Genomic DNA, 19,313 nt, shown 5'->3' with positions numbered 1-19,313 from the left:
CGTGTCAGTGGCACTGTATTGTCCTCAAAGCGAGCCTGTATTCATGTACAGGCTCAGTCACCAGGAACATATCCTCATTGATGTTGCCCTGATGTTTTAAAATAAATATGGGGAAAGAAAGCAAGAATCAAAATTGCATTACAATGCCGTTTCAAATGCAGCTGTAATGTAAGCTACTAAAGTAAATATTATAAAGATCATTAAGTACATTTAATTGTTGTCGGTTTGTATCCGTATGACTGCAAACGCAATAGTAGGCTAAACGTCTTGCAGCTTTGATGGTCTTATGGGCGTTTTATTTTATTTTTACGATGAGGTCACTTTCGTTCATTTCAAGAGGATTGCTCTGGATGACGTCAGATCTCTTATTCTCCCTAAAAATGGCAATGGGAAGAATTGGGACCAGGCGTGTAGCTATCTCACAAAGACACATCAGGGGGAACATGAACTGACACGACGTTACATCTGTAAGTAGTCTTATTTTTACGACCTTTGGGATATTGGAATGTGTCCTGTGAATGGTTCGAGAAAAACGAAACTTAACTGTTTTGAGTGATGCCAAATAGATAATTTAATAAAAATGACTTTGCCACCGACAACTTGAAAGTGATAAAACAATCAAAGTAGCTGGACGATTAGAGAAGATTTGTTAGAGAGAATTAGACAACCATAGGCTGCACGGTCTAGTTAAATACTTACAACAACAAAAACTTGTAACAAAAAATTATATTCTGACTGAACAATAGCCTGTATTTCGGTTCCTTTTAATTATAAGAACGTTTTTAATTCATAGCACTTGATTTGTCCTTTGGTTAAACTGTGCAAAATTATATTTTCTGAAATCAAATACTTCAAAATTATTTCGTGATTTCTTGACTTTATTTGTCATGTGCTGTATTTATTCTGTTTCACCGCATCAATTGATTGTTTTGACATTTATTTGACACATGATTTGTGGGTGATACGAGATGTACATTAAACCTTTTAATAGTAATTCGTTTTAATTTATAAATTTTATTTTGTAAATATTATACTTTATGTTGTTCTATGAGGTATGAATGTCATAAACATAAACCTCCAAGCACAGATTAAAGTATATTTGACAAAGAGACCAAGAGTGCGTCGGCGACTCAATTTCACATAATTAATTTATAATATAAGGTTTCAACGACCTCTACTGATGATTATATAAATTATTTGAACACAGTTGTTAAACTAATAACAGGCCAAATCTAGTTTAATCAAATTAAAATTGAGATTAATTTACAACAGCATATGTCCGAAATATAATCAAATCTGCATTAAATCCCCTATGAATTAAGGAAATGTATACAAACTTTACAAATGTATAAAAGTGATTTGATAGGGAACAATTGAGTGGAATAACCAATCATAAATGGTGTTTTTGATGCCTGTATGACAAGAATCCCTCATAGAATAAATCAGATGCAGTGTTTCGCGGTGAGGATGTTGAACCTACTACGCCCCCTACTGGTCGTCTGGATGTACCTCCTCGTCTCCAGCCACGCCGCCCCAAGATACAACAACGGCTTTTTCTACCACGACATCATGAACGGCGATGGCAACGGAGAGAGTAGGTCATACAGATACAGCCATAAATAAAGAGAGAACGTTGTTATACATTTTTCACACTACTGAGCCAAGCCGAGCAGCGCTGTACAGGGCTGGCCTGAATACGCATCCACCAAAGTTGCTGAAACCCGAACAGAGAATGTGAAAAAAGTTAATGATTAGAGCACAGAACAGTATGGTTTTGGATTGGCGCTGTAGTGTGAACATGGTATAATGTTCTTGAAGGGGGGCCCTTCCACATGTAATATCAAATACCATTCCATTGTCTACGTTAGAAGAATGCGGGCAGTCTGTCCATGCCACAAGGTGTAGCAGACAGCACACAGTCTGGAGTGGTATTAACTTCTACAATATCGGCTGTACAGTTTGTTGCAGTGCCTTCAGAAAGAAGTCACACCTTTTGACTCTTTCCACATTTTGTTGTGTTACAGCCTAACGTTAAAATGGATTAGAATGAGGTTTTGTTTCACTGGCCTACACACAATACCCTATAATGTCAAAGTCGAGTTATGTTTTTAAACATTTTTTACAAATGTAATTAAAAATGTAAAGCTGATATGTCTTGAGTCAATAAGTATTCAACTCCTTTGTTATCACAAGCCTAAATAAGCCTAAATAAGTCTAAATAAGTTTTGCTTAACAAGTTACATAAGTTGCATGGACTCTGTGTGCAGTAATAGTGTTTAACATGATTTTTGAATGACAACTTCATCTCTGTAACCCACACATACAATTATCTCTAATGATCCCTCAGTCTTGCAATGAATTTCAAACACAGATTCAACCACAAAGACCAGGGGGGGTTTCCGATGCCTCGCAAAGAAGGGCACTTATTGGTAGATGGGTTAAAAAAAAGAAGAAAAAAGCAGACATTGGATATCCCTTTGAGCATGGTGAAGTTATTAATTACACGTTGGGTGGTGTATTTAAACACCCAGTCACTACAAAGATACAGGCGTCCTTTCCAGCTCAGTTGCCGGGGAGGAAGGAAACCACTTCACCATGAGGTCAATGGTGACTTTAAAACAGTTACAGAGTTTGATGGCTGTGATAGGAGAACACTGAGGATGGATCAACAACATTGTAGTTACTCCATAATACTAACATAATTGACAGAGTGAAAAGAAGGAAGTCTGTACAAAATACAAACATTCCAAAACATGCATACTGTTTGCAATAAGGCACTAAAGTAAAACTGCAAAGAATGTGGCAAGGAAATTAACTTTATGTCATGAAAACAAAGTGTTATGTTTGGGGAAAATCCAACACATCACTGAGTATCACTCTTCATATTGTCAAGCATGATGGTGGCTGCATCATGCAATGGGTATGCTTGTCATCAGCAAGGACTAGGGAGTTTTTTAGGATAAAAATAAATGGAATAGAGCTAAGCACAGGCAGAATCCTAGAGGAAAACCTGGTTCAGTCTGCTTTCCAACAGACACTGGGAGATGAATTCACCTTTCAGCAGGACAATAACCTAAAACACAAGGCCAAATATACACAGGAGATGTTACCAAGATGACAGTGAATGTTACTGAGTGGGCTAGTTACAGTTTTGACTTAAATTAAGCTTGAGAAAATGGCTGTGTAGCAATAATCAACAACCAACTTGACAGAGTTTGAAGAATAAAAAATATAATAATATGCAAATATTGAGACTTACCCAAAAAGACTCACAGCTGTAATCGCTGTAATCGATGATTCTAGCTTGTATTGACTATGGGGTGTGAGTACTTATGGAAAATTAGATATTTCTGCATTTCTTTTTCAATAAATTAGGAAAAATAAAACATGTTTTCACTTTGTCATTATGGGATATTGTGTGTAGACGGTTGAGGGAAACCCCCCCCCCAGATGTAATCCATTTTTTATTCAGACTGTAACGTAACAAAATGTGGAATAAATCAAGGGGTATGAATACTTACTGAAGGCACCGTATGTACAGAAACCTGCACAACATTCACAAGGGCTCCATATAGGGTCTGGTAACCTGGTAAGACCCAAATACTCTGGAGGCAGACCCAGGTGTATTTGGGGCTCTGGTCTAATCACATGGTCAGGAAAAATACTTGGTCCCCTATACACTATCTACTGTATGATATAACTCTTATCTATCCTGTTTCTACTGTTTAACTCAGGTCTATCCTGTTTCTACTGTATAACTGTTATCTATCCTGTTTCTACTGTATAACTCTTATATATCCTGTTTCTACTGTATAACTTATCTATCCTGTTTCTACTGTATAACTCTTGTTTATCCTGTGTCCTTGTCTCTACTGCGTCTTCTCCAGTCTATTTCAACGGGGTGCGTCTCCACGTGGAGTCCCCCGAGCCCTCGGTGTCGGCGGCCAGGGGTAGTAATGTTACCCTGCCCTGTCACTACCGCTACGAACCCGAGATCAATGGCCCCCGTCGTACCCGGGTCAAATGGTCTTGGCTGCCCACCAACGGCGCCAGCACGACCACCCATGAGACCGACGTGATGGTCGCCATGGGCAACCGTCACCGTAGCTACGGCAGCTTCCAGGGGAGGGTGCGCCTGCGTCGGGCTGCTCCAGGGGACATGTCGCTGGTGATCAAGGAGCTGCACCTGAACGACACGGGCCGTTACCGCTGTGAGGTCATCGACGGGCTGGAGGACGAAAGCGTGACGGTGGAGCTGGAGCTGCGAGGTGTGTGTGTGGTGTGTGTGTGTGTGTGTGTGTGTGTGTATGTGTGTGTGTGTGTGTGTGTGTGGTGTGTGTGTGTGTGTGTGTCTAGACAGCCCCCTCAGCTCTGAACAGAACACAGTCCACTCCGTTCAATCTGTTTTTGAAATGACCTTGAACATATTGTCCTTACAAGTGTCTATACTGGCATTAGTCACTGCAAAGACTGTTGGTGGATTTAACCCCTATAGCAATTTAACCCCTATAGAACATTTCAAACTTTTCCCCCATTATAGGAGTGGTATTTCCCTACCACTCCCAGAAGGGCCGCTACCATTTCAACTTCCTGGGGGCCCAGCGTGCGTGTGAGGAGCAGGATTCGACCCTGGCCACCTTCGACCAGCTCTTTGTCGCCTGGGAGGAGGGGCTCGACTGGTGCAACGCCGGCTGGTTGGCTGATGGGATGGCTCAGTACCCAATCACCACACCGCGGGAGCCCTGTGGGGGCGTGGACTTAGCCCCTGGTCTCCGTAGTTATGGACAACGCCACCGCCACCTCCACCACTTTGATGCCTTCTGTTTCTCAGCTGCCCCCAAGGGTCAGTGTGTGTGTGTGTGTGTGTGTGTGTGTGTGTGTGTCAATATTGGTCTCCAAAAACCCAGATTAAACACTTCAGCAAAATAAAAGTGTTACAAAACAATTGAGAAATGCGAATGAATGTTTAAGCGTTCCCCTCCTTACATGTTTAAGCGTTCCCCTCCTAACATGTTTAAGCGTTCCCCTCCTTACATGTTTAAGTGTTCCCCTCCTTACATGTTTAAGCGTTCCCCTCCTTACATGTTTAAGCGTTCCCCTCCTTACATGTTTATGCGTTCCCCTCCTTACATGTTTAAGTGTTCCCCTCCTTACATGTTTAAGCGTTCCCCTCCTTACATGTTTAAGCGTTCCCCTCCTTACATGTTTAAGCGTTCCCCTCCTTACATGTTTAAGCGTTCCCCTCCTAACATGTTTAAGCGTTCCCCTCCTTACATGTTTAAGCGTTCCCCTCCTTACATGTTTAAGCGTTCCCCTCCTTACATGTTTAAGCGTTCCCCTCCTAACATGTTTAAGCGTTCCCCTCCTTACATGTTTAAGCGTTCCCCTCCTTACATGTTTAAGTGGTCCCCTCCTTACATGTTTATGCGTTCCCCTCCTTACATGTTTAAGCGTTCCCCTCCTTACATGTTTAAGCGTTCCCCTCCTTACATGTTTAAGCGTTCCCCTCCTTACATGTTTAAGCGTTCCCCTCCTTACATGTTTAAGCGTTCCCCTCCTTACATGTTTAAGCGTTCCCCTCCTTACATGTTTAAGCGTTCCCCTCCTTACATGTTTATGCGTTCCCCTCCTTACATGTTTAAGCGTTCCCCTCCTTACATGTTTATGCGTTCCCCTCCTTACATGTTTAAGCGTTCCCCTCCTAACATGTTTAAGCGTTCCCCTCCTTACATGTTTAAGTGGTCCCCTCCTTACATGTTTAAGTGGTCCCCTCCTAACATGTTTAAGCGTTCCCCTCCTAACATGTTTAAGCGTTCCCCTCCTTACATGTTTAAGCGTTCCCCTCCTAACATGTTTAAGCGTTCCCCTCCTTACATGTTTAAGCGTTCCCCTCCTTACATGTTTAAGCGTTCCCCTCCTTACATGTTTATGCGTTCCCCTCCTTACATGTTTAAGCGTTCCCCTCCTAACATGTTTAAGCGTTCCCCTCCTTACATGTTTAAGTGGTCCCCTCCTTACATGTTTAAGTGGTCCCCTCCTAACATGTTTAAGCGTTCCCCTCCTAACATGTTTAAGCGTTCCCCTCCTTACATGTTTAAGCGTTCCCCTCCTAACATGTTTAAGCGTTCCCCTCCTTACATGTTTAAGCGTTCCCCTCCTTACATGTTTAAGCGTTCCCCTCCTTACATGTTTAAGCGTTCCCCTCCTTACATGTTTAAGCGTTCCCCTCCTAACATGTTTAAGTGTTCCCCTCCTTACATGTTTAAGCGTTCCCCTCCTAACATGTTTAAGTGTTCCCCTCCTTACATGTTTAAGCGTTCCCCTCCTTACATGTTTAAGCGTTCCCCTCCTTACATGTTTAAGCGTTCCCCTCCTAACATGTTTAAGCGTTCCCCTCCTTACATGTTTAAGCGTTCCCCTCCTAACATGTTTAAGCGTTCCCCTCCTAACATGTTTAAGCGTTCCCCTCCTAACATGTTTAAGCGTTCCCCTCCTAACATGTTTAAGCGTTCCCCTCCTAACATGTTTAAGCGTTCCCCTCCTTACATGTTTAAGCGTTCCCCTCCTTACATGTTTAAGCGTTCCCCTCCTAACATGTTTAAGCGTTCCCCTCCTAACATGTTTAAGCGTTCCCCTCCTTACATGTTTAAGCGTTCCCCTCCTTACATGTTTAAGCGTTCCCCTCCTTACATGTTTAAGCGTTCCCCTCCTAACATGTTTAAGCGTTCCCCTCCTAACATGTTTAAGCGTTCCCCTCCTTACATGTTTATGCGTTCCCCTCCTAACATGTTTAAGCGTTCCCCTCCTTACATGTTTAAGCGTTCCCCTCCTTACATGTTTAAGCGTTCCCCTCCTAACATGTTTAAGCGTTCCCCTCCTTACATGTTTAAGCGTTCCCCTCCTAACATGTTTAAGCGTTCCCCTCCTTACATGTTTAAGCGTTCCCCTCCTAACATGTTTAAGCGTTCCCCTCCTTACATGTTTATGCGTTCCCCTCCTTACATGTTTAAGCGTTCCCCTCCTAACATGTTTAAGCGTTCCCCTCCTAACATGTTTAAGCGTTCCCCTCCTAACATGTTTAAGCGTTCCCCTCCTAACATGTTTAAGCGTTCCCCTCCTAACATGTTTAAGCGTTCCCCTCCTAACATGTTTAAGCGTTCCCCTCCTAACATGTTTAAGCGTTCCCCTCCTAACATGTTTAAGCGTTCCCCTCCTAACATGTTTAAGCGTTCCCCTCCTTACATGTTTAAGCGTTCCCCTCCTAACATGTTTAAGCGTTCCCCTCCTAACATGTTTAAGCGTTCCCCTCCTAACATGTTTAAGCGTTCCCCTCCTAACATGTTTAAGCGTTCCCCTCCTAACATGTTTAAGCGTTCCCCTCCTTACATGTTTAAGCGTTCCCCTCCTTACATGTTTAAGCGTTCCCCTCCTAACATGTTTAAGCGTTCCCCTCCTAACATGTTTAAGCGTTCCCCTCCTTACATGTTTAAGCGTTCCCCTCCTTACATGTTTAAGCGTTCCCCTCCTTACATGTTTAAGCGTTCCCCTCCTAACATGTTTAAGCGTTCCCCTCCTAACATGTTTAAGCGTTCCCCTCCTTACATGTTTATGCGTTCCCCTCCTAACATGTTTAAGCGTTCCCCTCCTTACATGTTTAAGCGTTCCCCTCCTTACATGTTTAAGCGTTCCCCTCCTAACATGTTTAAGCGTTCCCCTCCTTACATGTTTAAGCGTTCCCCTCCTAACATGTTTAAGCGTTCCCCTCCTTACATGTTTAAGCGTTCCCCTCCTAACATGTTTAAGCGTTCCCCTCCTTACATGTTTATGCGTTCCCCTCCTTACATGTTTAAGCGTTCCCCTCCTAACATGTTTAAGCGTTCCCCTCCTAACATGTTTAAGCGTTCCCCTCCTAACATGTTTAAGCGTTCCCCTCCTAACATGTTTAAGCGTTCCCCTCCTAACATGTTTAAGCGTTCCCCTCCTAACATGTTTAAGCGTTCCCCTCCTAACATGTTTAAGCGTTCCCCTCCTAACATGTTTAAGCGTTCCCCTCCTAACATGTTTAAGCGTTCCCCTCCTTACATGTTTAAGCGTTCCCCTCCTTACATGTTTAAGCGTTCCCCTCCTTACATGTTTATGCGTTCCCCTCCTTACATGTTTATGCGTTCCCCTCCTTACATGTTTAAGCGTTCCCCTCCTTACATGTTTATGCGTTCCCCTCCTTACATGTTTAAGCGTTCCCCTCCTTACATGTTTAAGCGTTCCCCTCCTAACATGTTTAAGCGTTCCCCTCCTTACATGTTTATGCGTTCCCCTCCTTACATGTTTAAGCGTTCCCCTCCTTACATGTTTAAGCGTTCCCCTCCTAACATGTTTAAGCGTTCCCCTCCTTACATGTTTAAGCGTTCCCCTCCTTACATGTTTAAGCGTTCCCCTCCTTACATGTTTAAGCGTTCCCCTCCTAACATGTTTAAGCGTTCCCCTCCTTACATGTTTATGCGTTCCCCTCCTAACATGTTTAAGCGTTCCCCTCCTAACATGTTTAAGCGTTCCCCTCCTTACATGTTTAAGCGTTCCCCTCCTAACATGTTTAAGCGTTCCCCTCCTTACATGTTTATGCGTTCCCCTCCTTACATGTTTAAGCGTTCCCCTCCTTACATGTTTAAGCGTTCCCCTCCTAACATGTTTAAGCGTTCCCCTCCTAACATGTTTAAGCGTTCCCCTCCTTACATGTTTAAGCGTTCCCCTCCTAACATGTTTAAGCGTTCCCCTCCTTACATGTTTATGCGTTCCCCTCCTTACATGTTTATGCGTTCCCCTCCTTACATGTTTAAGTGTTCCCCTCCTTACATGTTTAAGCGTTCCCCTCCTAACATGTTTATGCGTTCCCCTCCTTACATGTTTAAGCGTTCCCCTCCTAACATGTTTAAGCGTTCCCCTCCTAACATGTTTAAGCGTTCCCCTCCTAACATGTTTAAGCGTTCCCCTCCTAACATGTTTAAGCGTTCCCCTCCTTACATGTTTAAGCGTTCCCCTCCTTACATGTTTAAGCGTTCCCCTCCTAACATGTTTAAGCGTTCCCCTCCTAACATGTTTAAGCGGTCCCCTCCTTACATGTTTAAGCGTTCCCCTCCTAACATGTTTAAGCGTTCCCCTCCTTACATGTTTATGCGTTCCCCTCCTTACATGTTTATGCGTTCCCCTCCTTACATGTTTAAGCGTTCCCCTCCTAACATGTTTAAGCGTTCCCCTCCTTACATGTTTAAGCGTTCCCCTCCTTACATGTTTAAGCGTTCCCCTCCTTACATGTTTAAGCGTTCCCCTCCTTACATGTTTATGCGTTCCCCTCCTTACATGTTTAAGCGTTCCCCTCCTAACATGTTTAAGCGTTCCCCTCCTAACATGTTTAAGCGTTCCCCTCCTTACATGTTTATGCGTTCCCCTCCTTACATGTTTATGCGTTCCCCTCCTAACATGTTTAAGCGTTCCCCTCCTAACATGTTTATGCGTTCCCCTCCTAACATGTTTATGCGTTCCCCTCCTTACATGTTTAAGCGTTCCCCTCCTAACATGTTTAAGCGTTCCCCTCCTTACATGTTTAAGCGTTCCCCTCCTAACATGTTTAAGCGTTCCCCTCCTTACATGTTTATGCGTTCCCCTCCTTACATGTTTAAGTGTTCCCCTCCTTACATGTTTAAGCGTTCCCCTCCTAACATGTTTATGCGTTCCCCTCCTTACATGTTTAAGCGTTCCCCTCCTAACATGTTTAAGCGTTCCCCTCCTAACATGTTTAAGCGTTCCCCTCCTAACATGTTTAAGCGTTCCCCTCCTAACATGTTTAAGCGTTCCCCTCCTTACATGTTTAAGCGTTCCCCTCCTAACATGTTTAAGCGTTCCCCTCCTTACATGTTTATGCGTTCCCCTCCTAACATGTTTAAGCGTTCCCCTCCTTACATGTTTAAGCGTTCCCCTCCTTACATGTTTATGCGTTCCCCTCCTTACATGTTTAAGCGTTCCCCTCCTAACATGTTTAAGCGTTCCCCTCCTAACATGTTTAAGCGTTCCCCTCCTAACATGTTTAAGCGTTCCCCTCCTAACATGTTTAAGCGTTCCCCTCCTTACATGTTTAAGCGTTCCCCTCCTAACATGTTTAAGCGTTCCCCTCCTTACATGTTTATGCGTTCCCCTCCTTACATGTTTAAGCGTTCCCCTCCTTACATGTTTAAGCGTTCCCCTCCTAACATGTTTAAGCGTTCCCCTCCTAACATGTTTAAGCGTTCCCCTCCTTACATGTTTAAGCGTTCCCCTCCTAACATGTTTAAGCGTTCCCCTCCTTACATGTTTAAGCGTTCCCCTCCTTACATGTTTAAGCGTTCCCCTCCTAACATGTTTAAGCGTTCCCCTCCTTACATGTTTAAGCGTTCCCCTCCTTACATGTTTAAGCGTTCCCCTCCTTACATGTTTATGCGTTCCCCTCCTTACATGTTTAAGCGTTCCCCTCCTTACATGTTTAAGCGTTCCCCTCCTAACATGTTTAAGCGTTCCCCTCCTTACATGTTTAAGCGTTCCCCTCCTAACATGTTTAAGCGTTCCCCTCCTTACATGTTTAAGCGTTCCCCTCCTTACATGTTTATGCGTTCCCCTCCTTACATGTTTAAGCGTTCCCCTCCTAACATGTTTAAGCGGTCCCCTCCTTACATGTTTAACTGGTCCTCTACTGAAACGTGTTTTAAGCGGTCCTCTACTTAAACGTGTTTTAAGCGGTCCCCTCCTTAAACGTGTTTTAAGCGGTCCTCTACTGAAATGTGTTTTAAGCGGTCCTCTACTTAAACGTGTTTTAAGCGGTCCTCTACTTAAACGTGTTTTAAGCGGTCCTCTACTGAAACGTGTTTTAAGCGGTCCTCTACTTAAACGTGTTTTAAGCGGTCCCCTCCTTAAACGTGTTTTAAGCGCTCCTCTACTGAAACGTGTTTTAAGCGGTCCTCTACTTACACGTGTTTAGTACTACTATCTCCTGTTCTGTCTCTTCTGTCACAGGGACAGTATACTTCCTGAAACAACCCCAGAAGTTCAACTTCACCGAGGCGGTGGCAGCGTGCGTTGACGACGGCGGTCACATCGCTAAGGTGGGCCAACTCTACGCCGCCTGGAGGTTCATGGGATTGGACCTCTGCGTCGCGGGCTGGTTGGCCGATGGGAGCGTCCGTTACCCCATCGCCAAGGTCCACCCTAACTGCGGCCCCTCAGAGCCAGGGGTGCGTCATGTCGGATTCCCCCCTCAGCAGCAGAAATACAGTGTCTACTGCTATCGGTAAACCCCCCCTCAACGATAACCATCATTTATCAGTATGAAGCAGTACTACAGTATGACAGATAGCCTATACTAGTCACCTTCTCTATTCACCACAGACAGTGCACTGTCACACAACCCTAGCCTGCATGCTACTTAGCATTAGCTAGTTCTGCTCTCACAGCGTCCGCTGTATAGTCATAGTGAACTGTCTTAATCTCCTTATATTGAACATACTATCAGTCATACTCCCCGCTGAGACTCCAACCAGTACTGATACACATACTGTATACTGGCTATTTAGAGTTGTGTTGTCAGGTTTGACTCACGGTAAACTCAGGGAAGGTGTTCAACCCACAGCATTGCCCTCGTGATGCTTTGCCAGTGATTTTGTTGTCCAACCAAGGTCTTTCCCTTGGTGTTTTGTTGAACTGTGTGTTGCTATCTCCCTGTTCCTGAAGTCATTTCAGTTCAATGTATGTCATTCGTAGTCTTAGGCATATTTCTGGATGATCCTCTTTATGTTAGAATATCTTTTCATGTCTTGTTTTTTTCCAAGGGTTGGAATGGAATGATGAACTTAATGACAATGAATACTTTATCTTTTTATACATTTACAACAAAAAAAATCTAAAAACCCTGTTTTTGCTTTTGTCGTTATGAGGTTTTGTGTGTAGATTGATGAGGGGCAAAATAAGGAATATGATTAACGTTGTAACGTAAAACAAAATGTCGAAAAAGTCAAGGGTTCTGAATACTTTCCGAATGCACTGTAGACTATGTCATGTTGGAAGGGGATTTGACAGTATTTTATGACCTTGTAGAGGAGCTCAGTGTTAAAAGGCTTCCATCTGTATCGTGCTACTTTAAATCAGGTTGTCTGACTTTAATTAAATCATGCTACTTTAAATCAGGTTGTCTGACTTTAATTAAATCATGCTACTTTAAATCAGGTTGTCTGACTTTAATTAAATCATGCTACTTTAAATCAGGTTGTATGACTTTAAGTGTTCTACCAAATGAATAAAATGATGTCAATGGTCAAGTCTTTACTGAAGATTTTTCTTAGTCGTCCATTACTGACACCAAACTGCTTTCAACATTTGAATAGATGTTGTAATTGCTGAAGTGTACCTGCTTTTAACATTTTATTTAACTAGAGGTGTGTGTGTGTGTGTGTGTGTGTGTGTGTGTGTGTGTGTGTGTGTGTGTGTGTGTGTGTGTGTGTGTGTGTGTGTGTGTGTGTGTGTGTGTGTGTGTGTGTGTGTGTGTGTGTGTGTGTGTGTGTGTGTGTGTGTGTGTGTGCACGCATGTGAACAGCATGCACCACTGTCTAGGAGTTGAGAGTTGAACTATAGCATTTTGAATGAAGCGAGAGAGAGTTGAACTATAGCATTTTGAATGAAGCGAGAGAGAGTTGAACTATAGTATTTTGAATGGAGCGAGAGAGAGTTGAACTATAGCATTTTGAATGGAGGGAGAGAGAGTTGAACTATAGCATTTTGAATGGAGCGAGAGAGAGTTGAACTATAGCATTTTGAATGGAGGGAGAGAGAGTTGAACTATAGTACTTTGAATGGAGGGAGAGAGAGTTGAACTATAGCACTTTGAATGGAGGGAGAGAGAGTTGAACTATAGCACTTTGAATGGAGGGAGAGAGAGTTGAACTATAGCATTTTGAATGGAGCGAGAGAGAGTTGAACTATAGCATTTTGAATGGAGCGAGAGAGAGTTGAACTATAGCATTTTGAATGGAGCGAGAGAGAGTTGAACCATAGCACTTTGAATGGAGGGAGAGAGAGTTGAACCATAGCACTTTGAATGGAGGGAGAGATAGTTGAACCATAGCACTTTGAATGGAGGGAGAGAGAGTTGAACTATAGCACTTTGAATGGAGGGAGAGAGAGTTGAACTATAGCACTTTGCATGGAGGAAGAGAGAGTTGAACTATAGCACTTTGTATGGAGGGAGAGAGTTGAACCATAGCACTTTGAATGGAGGAAGATAGAGTTGAACTATAGCACTTTGAATGGAGGGAGAGAGAGTTGAACTATAGCACTTTGAATGGAGGGAGAGAGAGTTGAACTATAGCATTTTGAATGGAGGGAGAGAGAGTTGAACTATAGCATTTTGAATGGAGGGAGAGAGAGTTGAACCATAGCATTTGAATGGAGGGAGAGAGAGTTGAACTATAGCATTTTGAATGGAGGGAGAGAGAGTTGAACTATAGCATTTTGAATGGAGGGAGAGAGAGTTGAACTATAGCATTTTGAATGGAGGGAGAGAGAGTTGAACTATAGCATTTTGAATGGAGGGAGAGAGTTGAACTATAGCACTTTGAATGGAGGGAGAGAGAGTTGAACTATAGCACTTTGAATGGAGGGAGAGAGTTGAACTATAGCATTTTGAATGGAGGGAGAGAGAGTTGAACCATAGCACTTTGTATGGAGGGAGAGAGTTGAACTATAGCATTTTGAATGGAGGGAGAGAGTTGAACTATAGCACTTTGTATGGAGGAAGAGAGTTGAACTATAGCACTGTATGGAGGGAGAGACAGTTGGACAGAGTGAAAGGCAGTAGGAAGTACTACACCGGTAACCTCCCTCCCTCTCTTGAGTAGCTAACAGAGGTCCCTGTAATTGTATGATTCCTGGGGCCTCAAAGGCATGTTTTATTTACACCAGCTGCCAAAATATGAGTGGAACACAAACACACACACAAACATACACACACACCCCACAAACAAACAGATACACACACACACACACACACACACACACACACACACACACACACACACACACACACACACACACACACACTAACGAACACAAACAAACAGATAATTATACACACACACACACACACACACACACACACACACACTAACGAACACACACACACTAACGAACACAAACAAACAGATACTTATACACACACACACACACACACAGAGGCCATGCTTGTTTGGCGAGCCTGCAGGCGATGAAGGTATGCACTGTAGAGACCTAAGAGAGATATTGACTTCTTTTTTCACCTTGCTATTTCAGGAGGGGTTACAAATATACTGACTAGCGAGTTTGTACCCACACTGTCAATGTTGCTAAATGTTGGATTAAGGTATTTGATATCTGAACCCCTTCGTCAATGTTGGTAGTTGTTGGATTTAGGTATTTGCAATATTGCCATGTGATAAACCCAGTATAATACTGTGTAAAATGCCATAAATATAAATACAATGAAAGATAGCTTGGATTCATTCAATCACAATGCAGGACATACACTTTCCTAATTCGCTAATATAACTATTGAACAGACAAAGAGGCGTTCAGATTTTATTTGATATTTGTTGACATCAGAATTCGTCATCAGAATGTTGTCATACGCTGCGTGAAACTTTATCACATGTACAGTAGCTGTTTTTTGTGCTCAAACACTCATCAAACACACAACGTTTATACTCACGTGCATGGACATTATGTCTCATACACAAACCCACACACACACACACAATTATGTGATATTTGTGTCAGTATTGTTTATTTTAAAGGTGTCGTAGTGGTGTTGGTGTACTGTAAGTATGTGTGTGTGTGTGTGTGTGTGTGTGTGTGTGTGTGTGTGTGTGTGTGTGTGTGTGTGTGAGACTTCCCTCTATACTGAGACACCCATTAACCAGTCAACCATTCACCAGACGTTGACATCACTTTGCAATGTGAGAGTGTTGTTCTGTGAGTGTGTTTTGTTGAATGAGTCGGGTGGGAGGGGAGGTTGAGGGTATGACCCTGCTCCCCAAACGGTGAACATGTCTCTGCCCAAAAGGATCCTCGTCAACCTATCACATCGTCTTACTCCTACTTCTCTTTTTGCCTTCACAGCTTGTTATGCTACTGGTGTCAATTCATTTTCAAGTTCTCCAGTACCCATTCAACCCCTCATAATTTCCTTCCTGAACACAAAGGGACTTTGGGTTATGAATAAGATAATTCCATTCTTGCACTCAAAGGGACTTGGGGTTTTGAATAAGATAATTCCCTTCCTGAACACAAAGGGACTTGGGGTTATGAATAAGGTAATTCCCTTTCCTTCACACAAAGGGACTTGGCGTTGTGAACAAGATAATTCCTTTCCTGAACACAAAGGGACTTGGGGTTGTGAATAAGATAATTCCCTTCCTGAACACAAAGGGACTTGGGGTTGTGAATAAGATAATTCCCTTCCTGAACACAAAGGGACTTGGAGTTGTGAATAAGGTAATTCCCTTCCTACACACAAAGGGACTTGGGGTTGTGAATAAGATAATTCCCTTCCTGAACAAGATAATTCCCTTTCTGAACACAAAGGGACTTCGGTTTATGAATAAGATAATTCCCTTCCTACACACAAAGGGACTTGGGGTTGTGAATAAGATAATTCCCTTCCTGAACACAAAGGGACTTTGGGTTATGAATAAGGTAATTCCCTTCCTACACACAAAGGGACTTGGGGTTGTGAATAAGATAATTCCCTTCCTGAACAAGATAATTCCCTTTCTGAACACAAAGGGACTTAGGGTTATGAATAAAATAAATTGATGTTTATTTTTAATCTGATAGGACTCATGAATCATAAATCAGAAGCGTAGTTTGAGAGAATTCAGTGAGAAATAGACAGACAAACTCAAACCCAGAATCTATCGGCAAATTAATTCCCTAAGAGTAGCGCTCAAGGATTGGCCCCAAAGTGACTGGTCGTCTGTGTACTAGCGGATGAATTGTAATGTCACATGGCTTGTAGGACAATAGCCTGTTCCAACACTGCATGTGCTGTCGTCAACTCTTCTATTGCTGTCATTACATACATAAATCCTCAGCTCTAGTCTTACACCAGATAATGCAATTTTGTATAGAAATGGCGCCACCTGTGGGAATAAAATGCAGCTACAATTGTGTCCATGGCATTCTCACCTCTAGATTGTTCTGAAGCATAGAGATGGAAAGAGAGCACACCTATCTTAGCCACTGATCGCTTCTTTGACAGCATGAGCATCGATGTTGAGAAATATTTCTTCTTTGTCATGCTAAAAAAGGCTTAGTTGGTGGTGTAAAGTACTTAAGTAAAATTACTTTAAAGTACTACTTAAGTAGTTTTTTGGGTGTATCTGTACTTTACTATTTTTTACAACTTCTACTTTTACTTCACTACATTCCTAAAGAAAAGTATGTACTTTTTACTCCATAAATTGTCTCTGACACCCATTTTCCTTAAATTATTTATGCTTAGCAGGACAGGACAATGGTCAAATTCACGCACTAATCGAGAGAACATCCCTGGTCATCCCTACTGCCTCTTATCTGGCGGACTCACGAAACATGAATGCTTCATTTGTAAATTATGTCTGAGTGTTGGAGCATGCCCCTGGCTATCCGTAAAAACAAATTAAAACACTAAAATTGTGCCATTCTGGTTTGCTTAATATAAGGAATTTGAAAGGATTTATACCTTTACGTTTGATACATACGTATATTTTAGCAATTGCATTTATTTTGATACTTAAGTATATTTAAAACCAAATACTTTTAGAATTTCACTCAAGTATTATTTTACTGGGTGACTTTCACTTTTACTTGAGTCATTTTCTATTAAGGTATCTTAACTTTTACTCAAGTAGGACAATTGGGCTTAATGAACCCTCTATCTATCTCTATGTTCTGATTTTTTGGGGGGAAAATATCCATGATGACAGCACAATACTGTGCCATTATGATATAGAGCTGGAGGAAATCTGTTGGACATTCAGAAACGGGCTAACGTTGCTCTTCTTTACATACAGGAGTTGTTCCCTATTTGGTCATAAGATCCAACACTAGGAGAAAAAAAGCTAGTTAACAAACATTAACAACAACAGAAAAAATACCCTAATTATCATTAAAAACTATATTTAACAATGTGCTTGACTTCAGAGTATCCAGCTGCAATCCCAAACACTTTTTTTGCTCTGCCCAATGTCTCCCCTCAATTAGACCTACACAAGTCTTCCCAAGGCACAGAGTGACACTCAGAGATCAACATTGTCAGTCGGACTAAAAAATCATGTCGAATGCGCTTTGGTGTTTATATATACACTACCGGTCACAAGTTTTAGAACACCTACTCATTCAAGGGTTTTTCTTTATTTTTGCTATTTTCTACATTGTAGAATAATAGTGAAGAAATCAAAACTATGAAATAACACATCATGTAGTAACAAAAAAAAGTGTTCAACAAATCAAAATATATTTTATATCTGAGATTCTTCAAATAGCCACCCTTTGCCTTGACAGCGTTGCACACTCTTGGCATTCTCTCAACCAGCTTCATGAGGTAGTCACCTGGAATGCATTTAAATTAACAGGTGTGCCTTGTTAAAAGTACATTTGTGTAATTTCTTTCCTTCTTAATGCGTTTGAGCCAATCAGTTGTGTTGTGACAAGGTAGGGGGGGGTATACAGAAGATAGCCAGCCCTATTTGGTAAAAGACCAAGTCCATATTATGGCAAGAACAGCTCAAATAGGCAAAGAGAAATGACAGTCCATCATTACTTTAAAACATGAAGGTCAGTCAATACGGAAAATTTCAAGAACTTTGAATGTTTCTTCAAGTGCAGTCGCAAAAACCATCAAGCGCTATGATGAAACTGGCTCTCATGAGGACCGCCACAGGAATGGTAGACCCAGAGTTACCTCTGCTACAGAGGATAAGTTCATTAGAGTTACCAGCCTCAGAAATTGCAGCCCAAATAAATGCTTCACAGAGTTCAAGTAACAGACACATCTCAACATCAACTGTTCAGAGGAGACGTGTGAATCAGGCCTTCATGGTCGAATTGCTGCAAAGAAACCACGACTAAAGGACATCAATAAAGAGGAAGAGACTTGCTTGGGCCAAGAAACACGATGGACATTATACCGGTGGAAATCTGTCCTTTGGTCTGATGAGTCCAAATTTGCGATTTTTGGTTCCAATCGCCATGTCTTTGTGAGATGCAGAGTAGGTGAACGGATGATCTCCGCATATGTGGTTCCCACCGTGAAGCATGGAGGAGGAGGTGTGATGGTGTTGGGGTGCTTTGCTGGTGACACTGTCAGTGATTTATTTAGAATTCAAGGCAAACTTAACCAGCATGGCTACCACAGCATTCTGCAGCAATACGCCATCCCATCTGGTTTGCCCTTAGTGGGACTATCATTTGTTTTTCAACAGGACAATGACCCAAAACACACCTCCAGGCTGTGTAAGGGCTATTTAAGCAAGAAGGAGAGTGATGGAGTGCTGTATCAGATAACCTGGCCTCCACAATCCCAGTTGAGATGGTTTAGGATGAGTTGGACCACAGAGTGAAGGGAAAACAGCAAACAAGTGCTCAGCATATGAACTCCTTCAAGACTGTTGGAAAAGCATTCCTCATGAAGCTGGTTAAGAGTGTGCACAGACGTCATCAAGGCAAAGGGTGGCTATTTGAAGAATCTAAAATATATTTTGATTTGTTTGAATTTTTTTTGGTTACTACTTGATTCCATATGTGTTATTTCATAGTTTTGATGTCTTCACTAATATTCTACAATGTAGAAAATAGCAAAAATAAAGAAAACCCTTGAATGAGTAGGTGTGTTCAAACTTTTGACTGCGTGACGGGAATCAGGGGTGGAACTGGGGGAATGAAATCATTTTGACATGTAAAAAATTTGCTTTAGGTGATTTCAAGAATTTTGGGGATTTTCCAAAGTAACTTGTTTTCCATTTCCATCCCTGGTGGGAACGTTGTGTTTTTTTTTTGGTCATGCAAAATGGCAATGAGTATCAACGTTTATCTACAAGAGTGCTCCATTTGGTTCTCTTTTAGTGTGTCCCTTCAGTCCTGCTTAGAGAAGCTTCCTCCGTGACTGACTGTTGGCTGCTTTAGACCTTCTCCTGATGGTCCTCTTGTGTCGTCTGTTGCTGGGTGTGGCACCGGCTGAGGGAGAGAGAGGCGAATTTTGATGACGTCATGAAAATATTGCTGAATAA

The 19,313-nt window shown here is 42.2% G+C and overlaps 2 protein-coding genes across 3 annotated transcripts in view; one reads left to right on the top strand and one right to left on the bottom strand.

Moving 5' to 3' along the window:
* The first annotated feature begins 348 nt into the window (after positions 1-348).
* On the top strand, positions 349-12,335 carry LOC139578132 (hyaluronan and proteoglycan link protein 3-like). 2 transcript variants are annotated; one of them, XM_071405377.1, is made up of 5 exons: positions 349-467; positions 1,425-1,594; positions 3,888-4,268; positions 4,541-4,843; positions 11,038-12,335. In XM_071405377.1, exons 2-5 carry the CDS (start codon positions 1,447-1,449, stop codon positions 11,313-11,315), a joined length of 1,110 nt encoding a protein of 369 aa, XP_071261478.1. In that variant the 5' UTR covers positions 349-467; positions 1,425-1,446; the 3' UTR covers positions 11,316-12,335. The 2 variants fall into 2 exon arrangements, with proteins under 2 accessions (XP_071261478.1, XP_071261479.1); XM_071405378.1 differs by having other exon boundaries at positions 382-467; positions 1,437-1,594.
* A 2,277-nt stretch (positions 12,336-14,612) lies between these two features.
* The window catches only part of LOC139578131 (aggrecan core protein-like), a 32,535-nt gene continuing 27,834 nt past the window's right edge, over positions 14,613-19,313 (bottom strand). Inside the window, exon 19 of the mRNA XM_071405376.1 lies at positions 14,613-19,260. Coding sequence (XP_071261477.1) covers positions 19,169-19,260 — 92 coding nt within the window. The 3' untranslated portion in view covers positions 14,613-19,168. The remainder of the gene's footprint in view (positions 19,261-19,313) is intronic.

Source organism: Salvelinus alpinus, chromosome 6 (assembly GCF_045679555.1).
Source record: "Salvelinus alpinus chromosome 6, SLU_Salpinus.1, whole genome shotgun sequence".
Taxonomy (NCBI): domain Eukaryota; kingdom Metazoa; phylum Chordata; class Actinopteri; order Salmoniformes; family Salmonidae; genus Salvelinus; species Salvelinus alpinus.
This window is presented reverse-complemented; position numbering and strand designations above follow the sequence as displayed.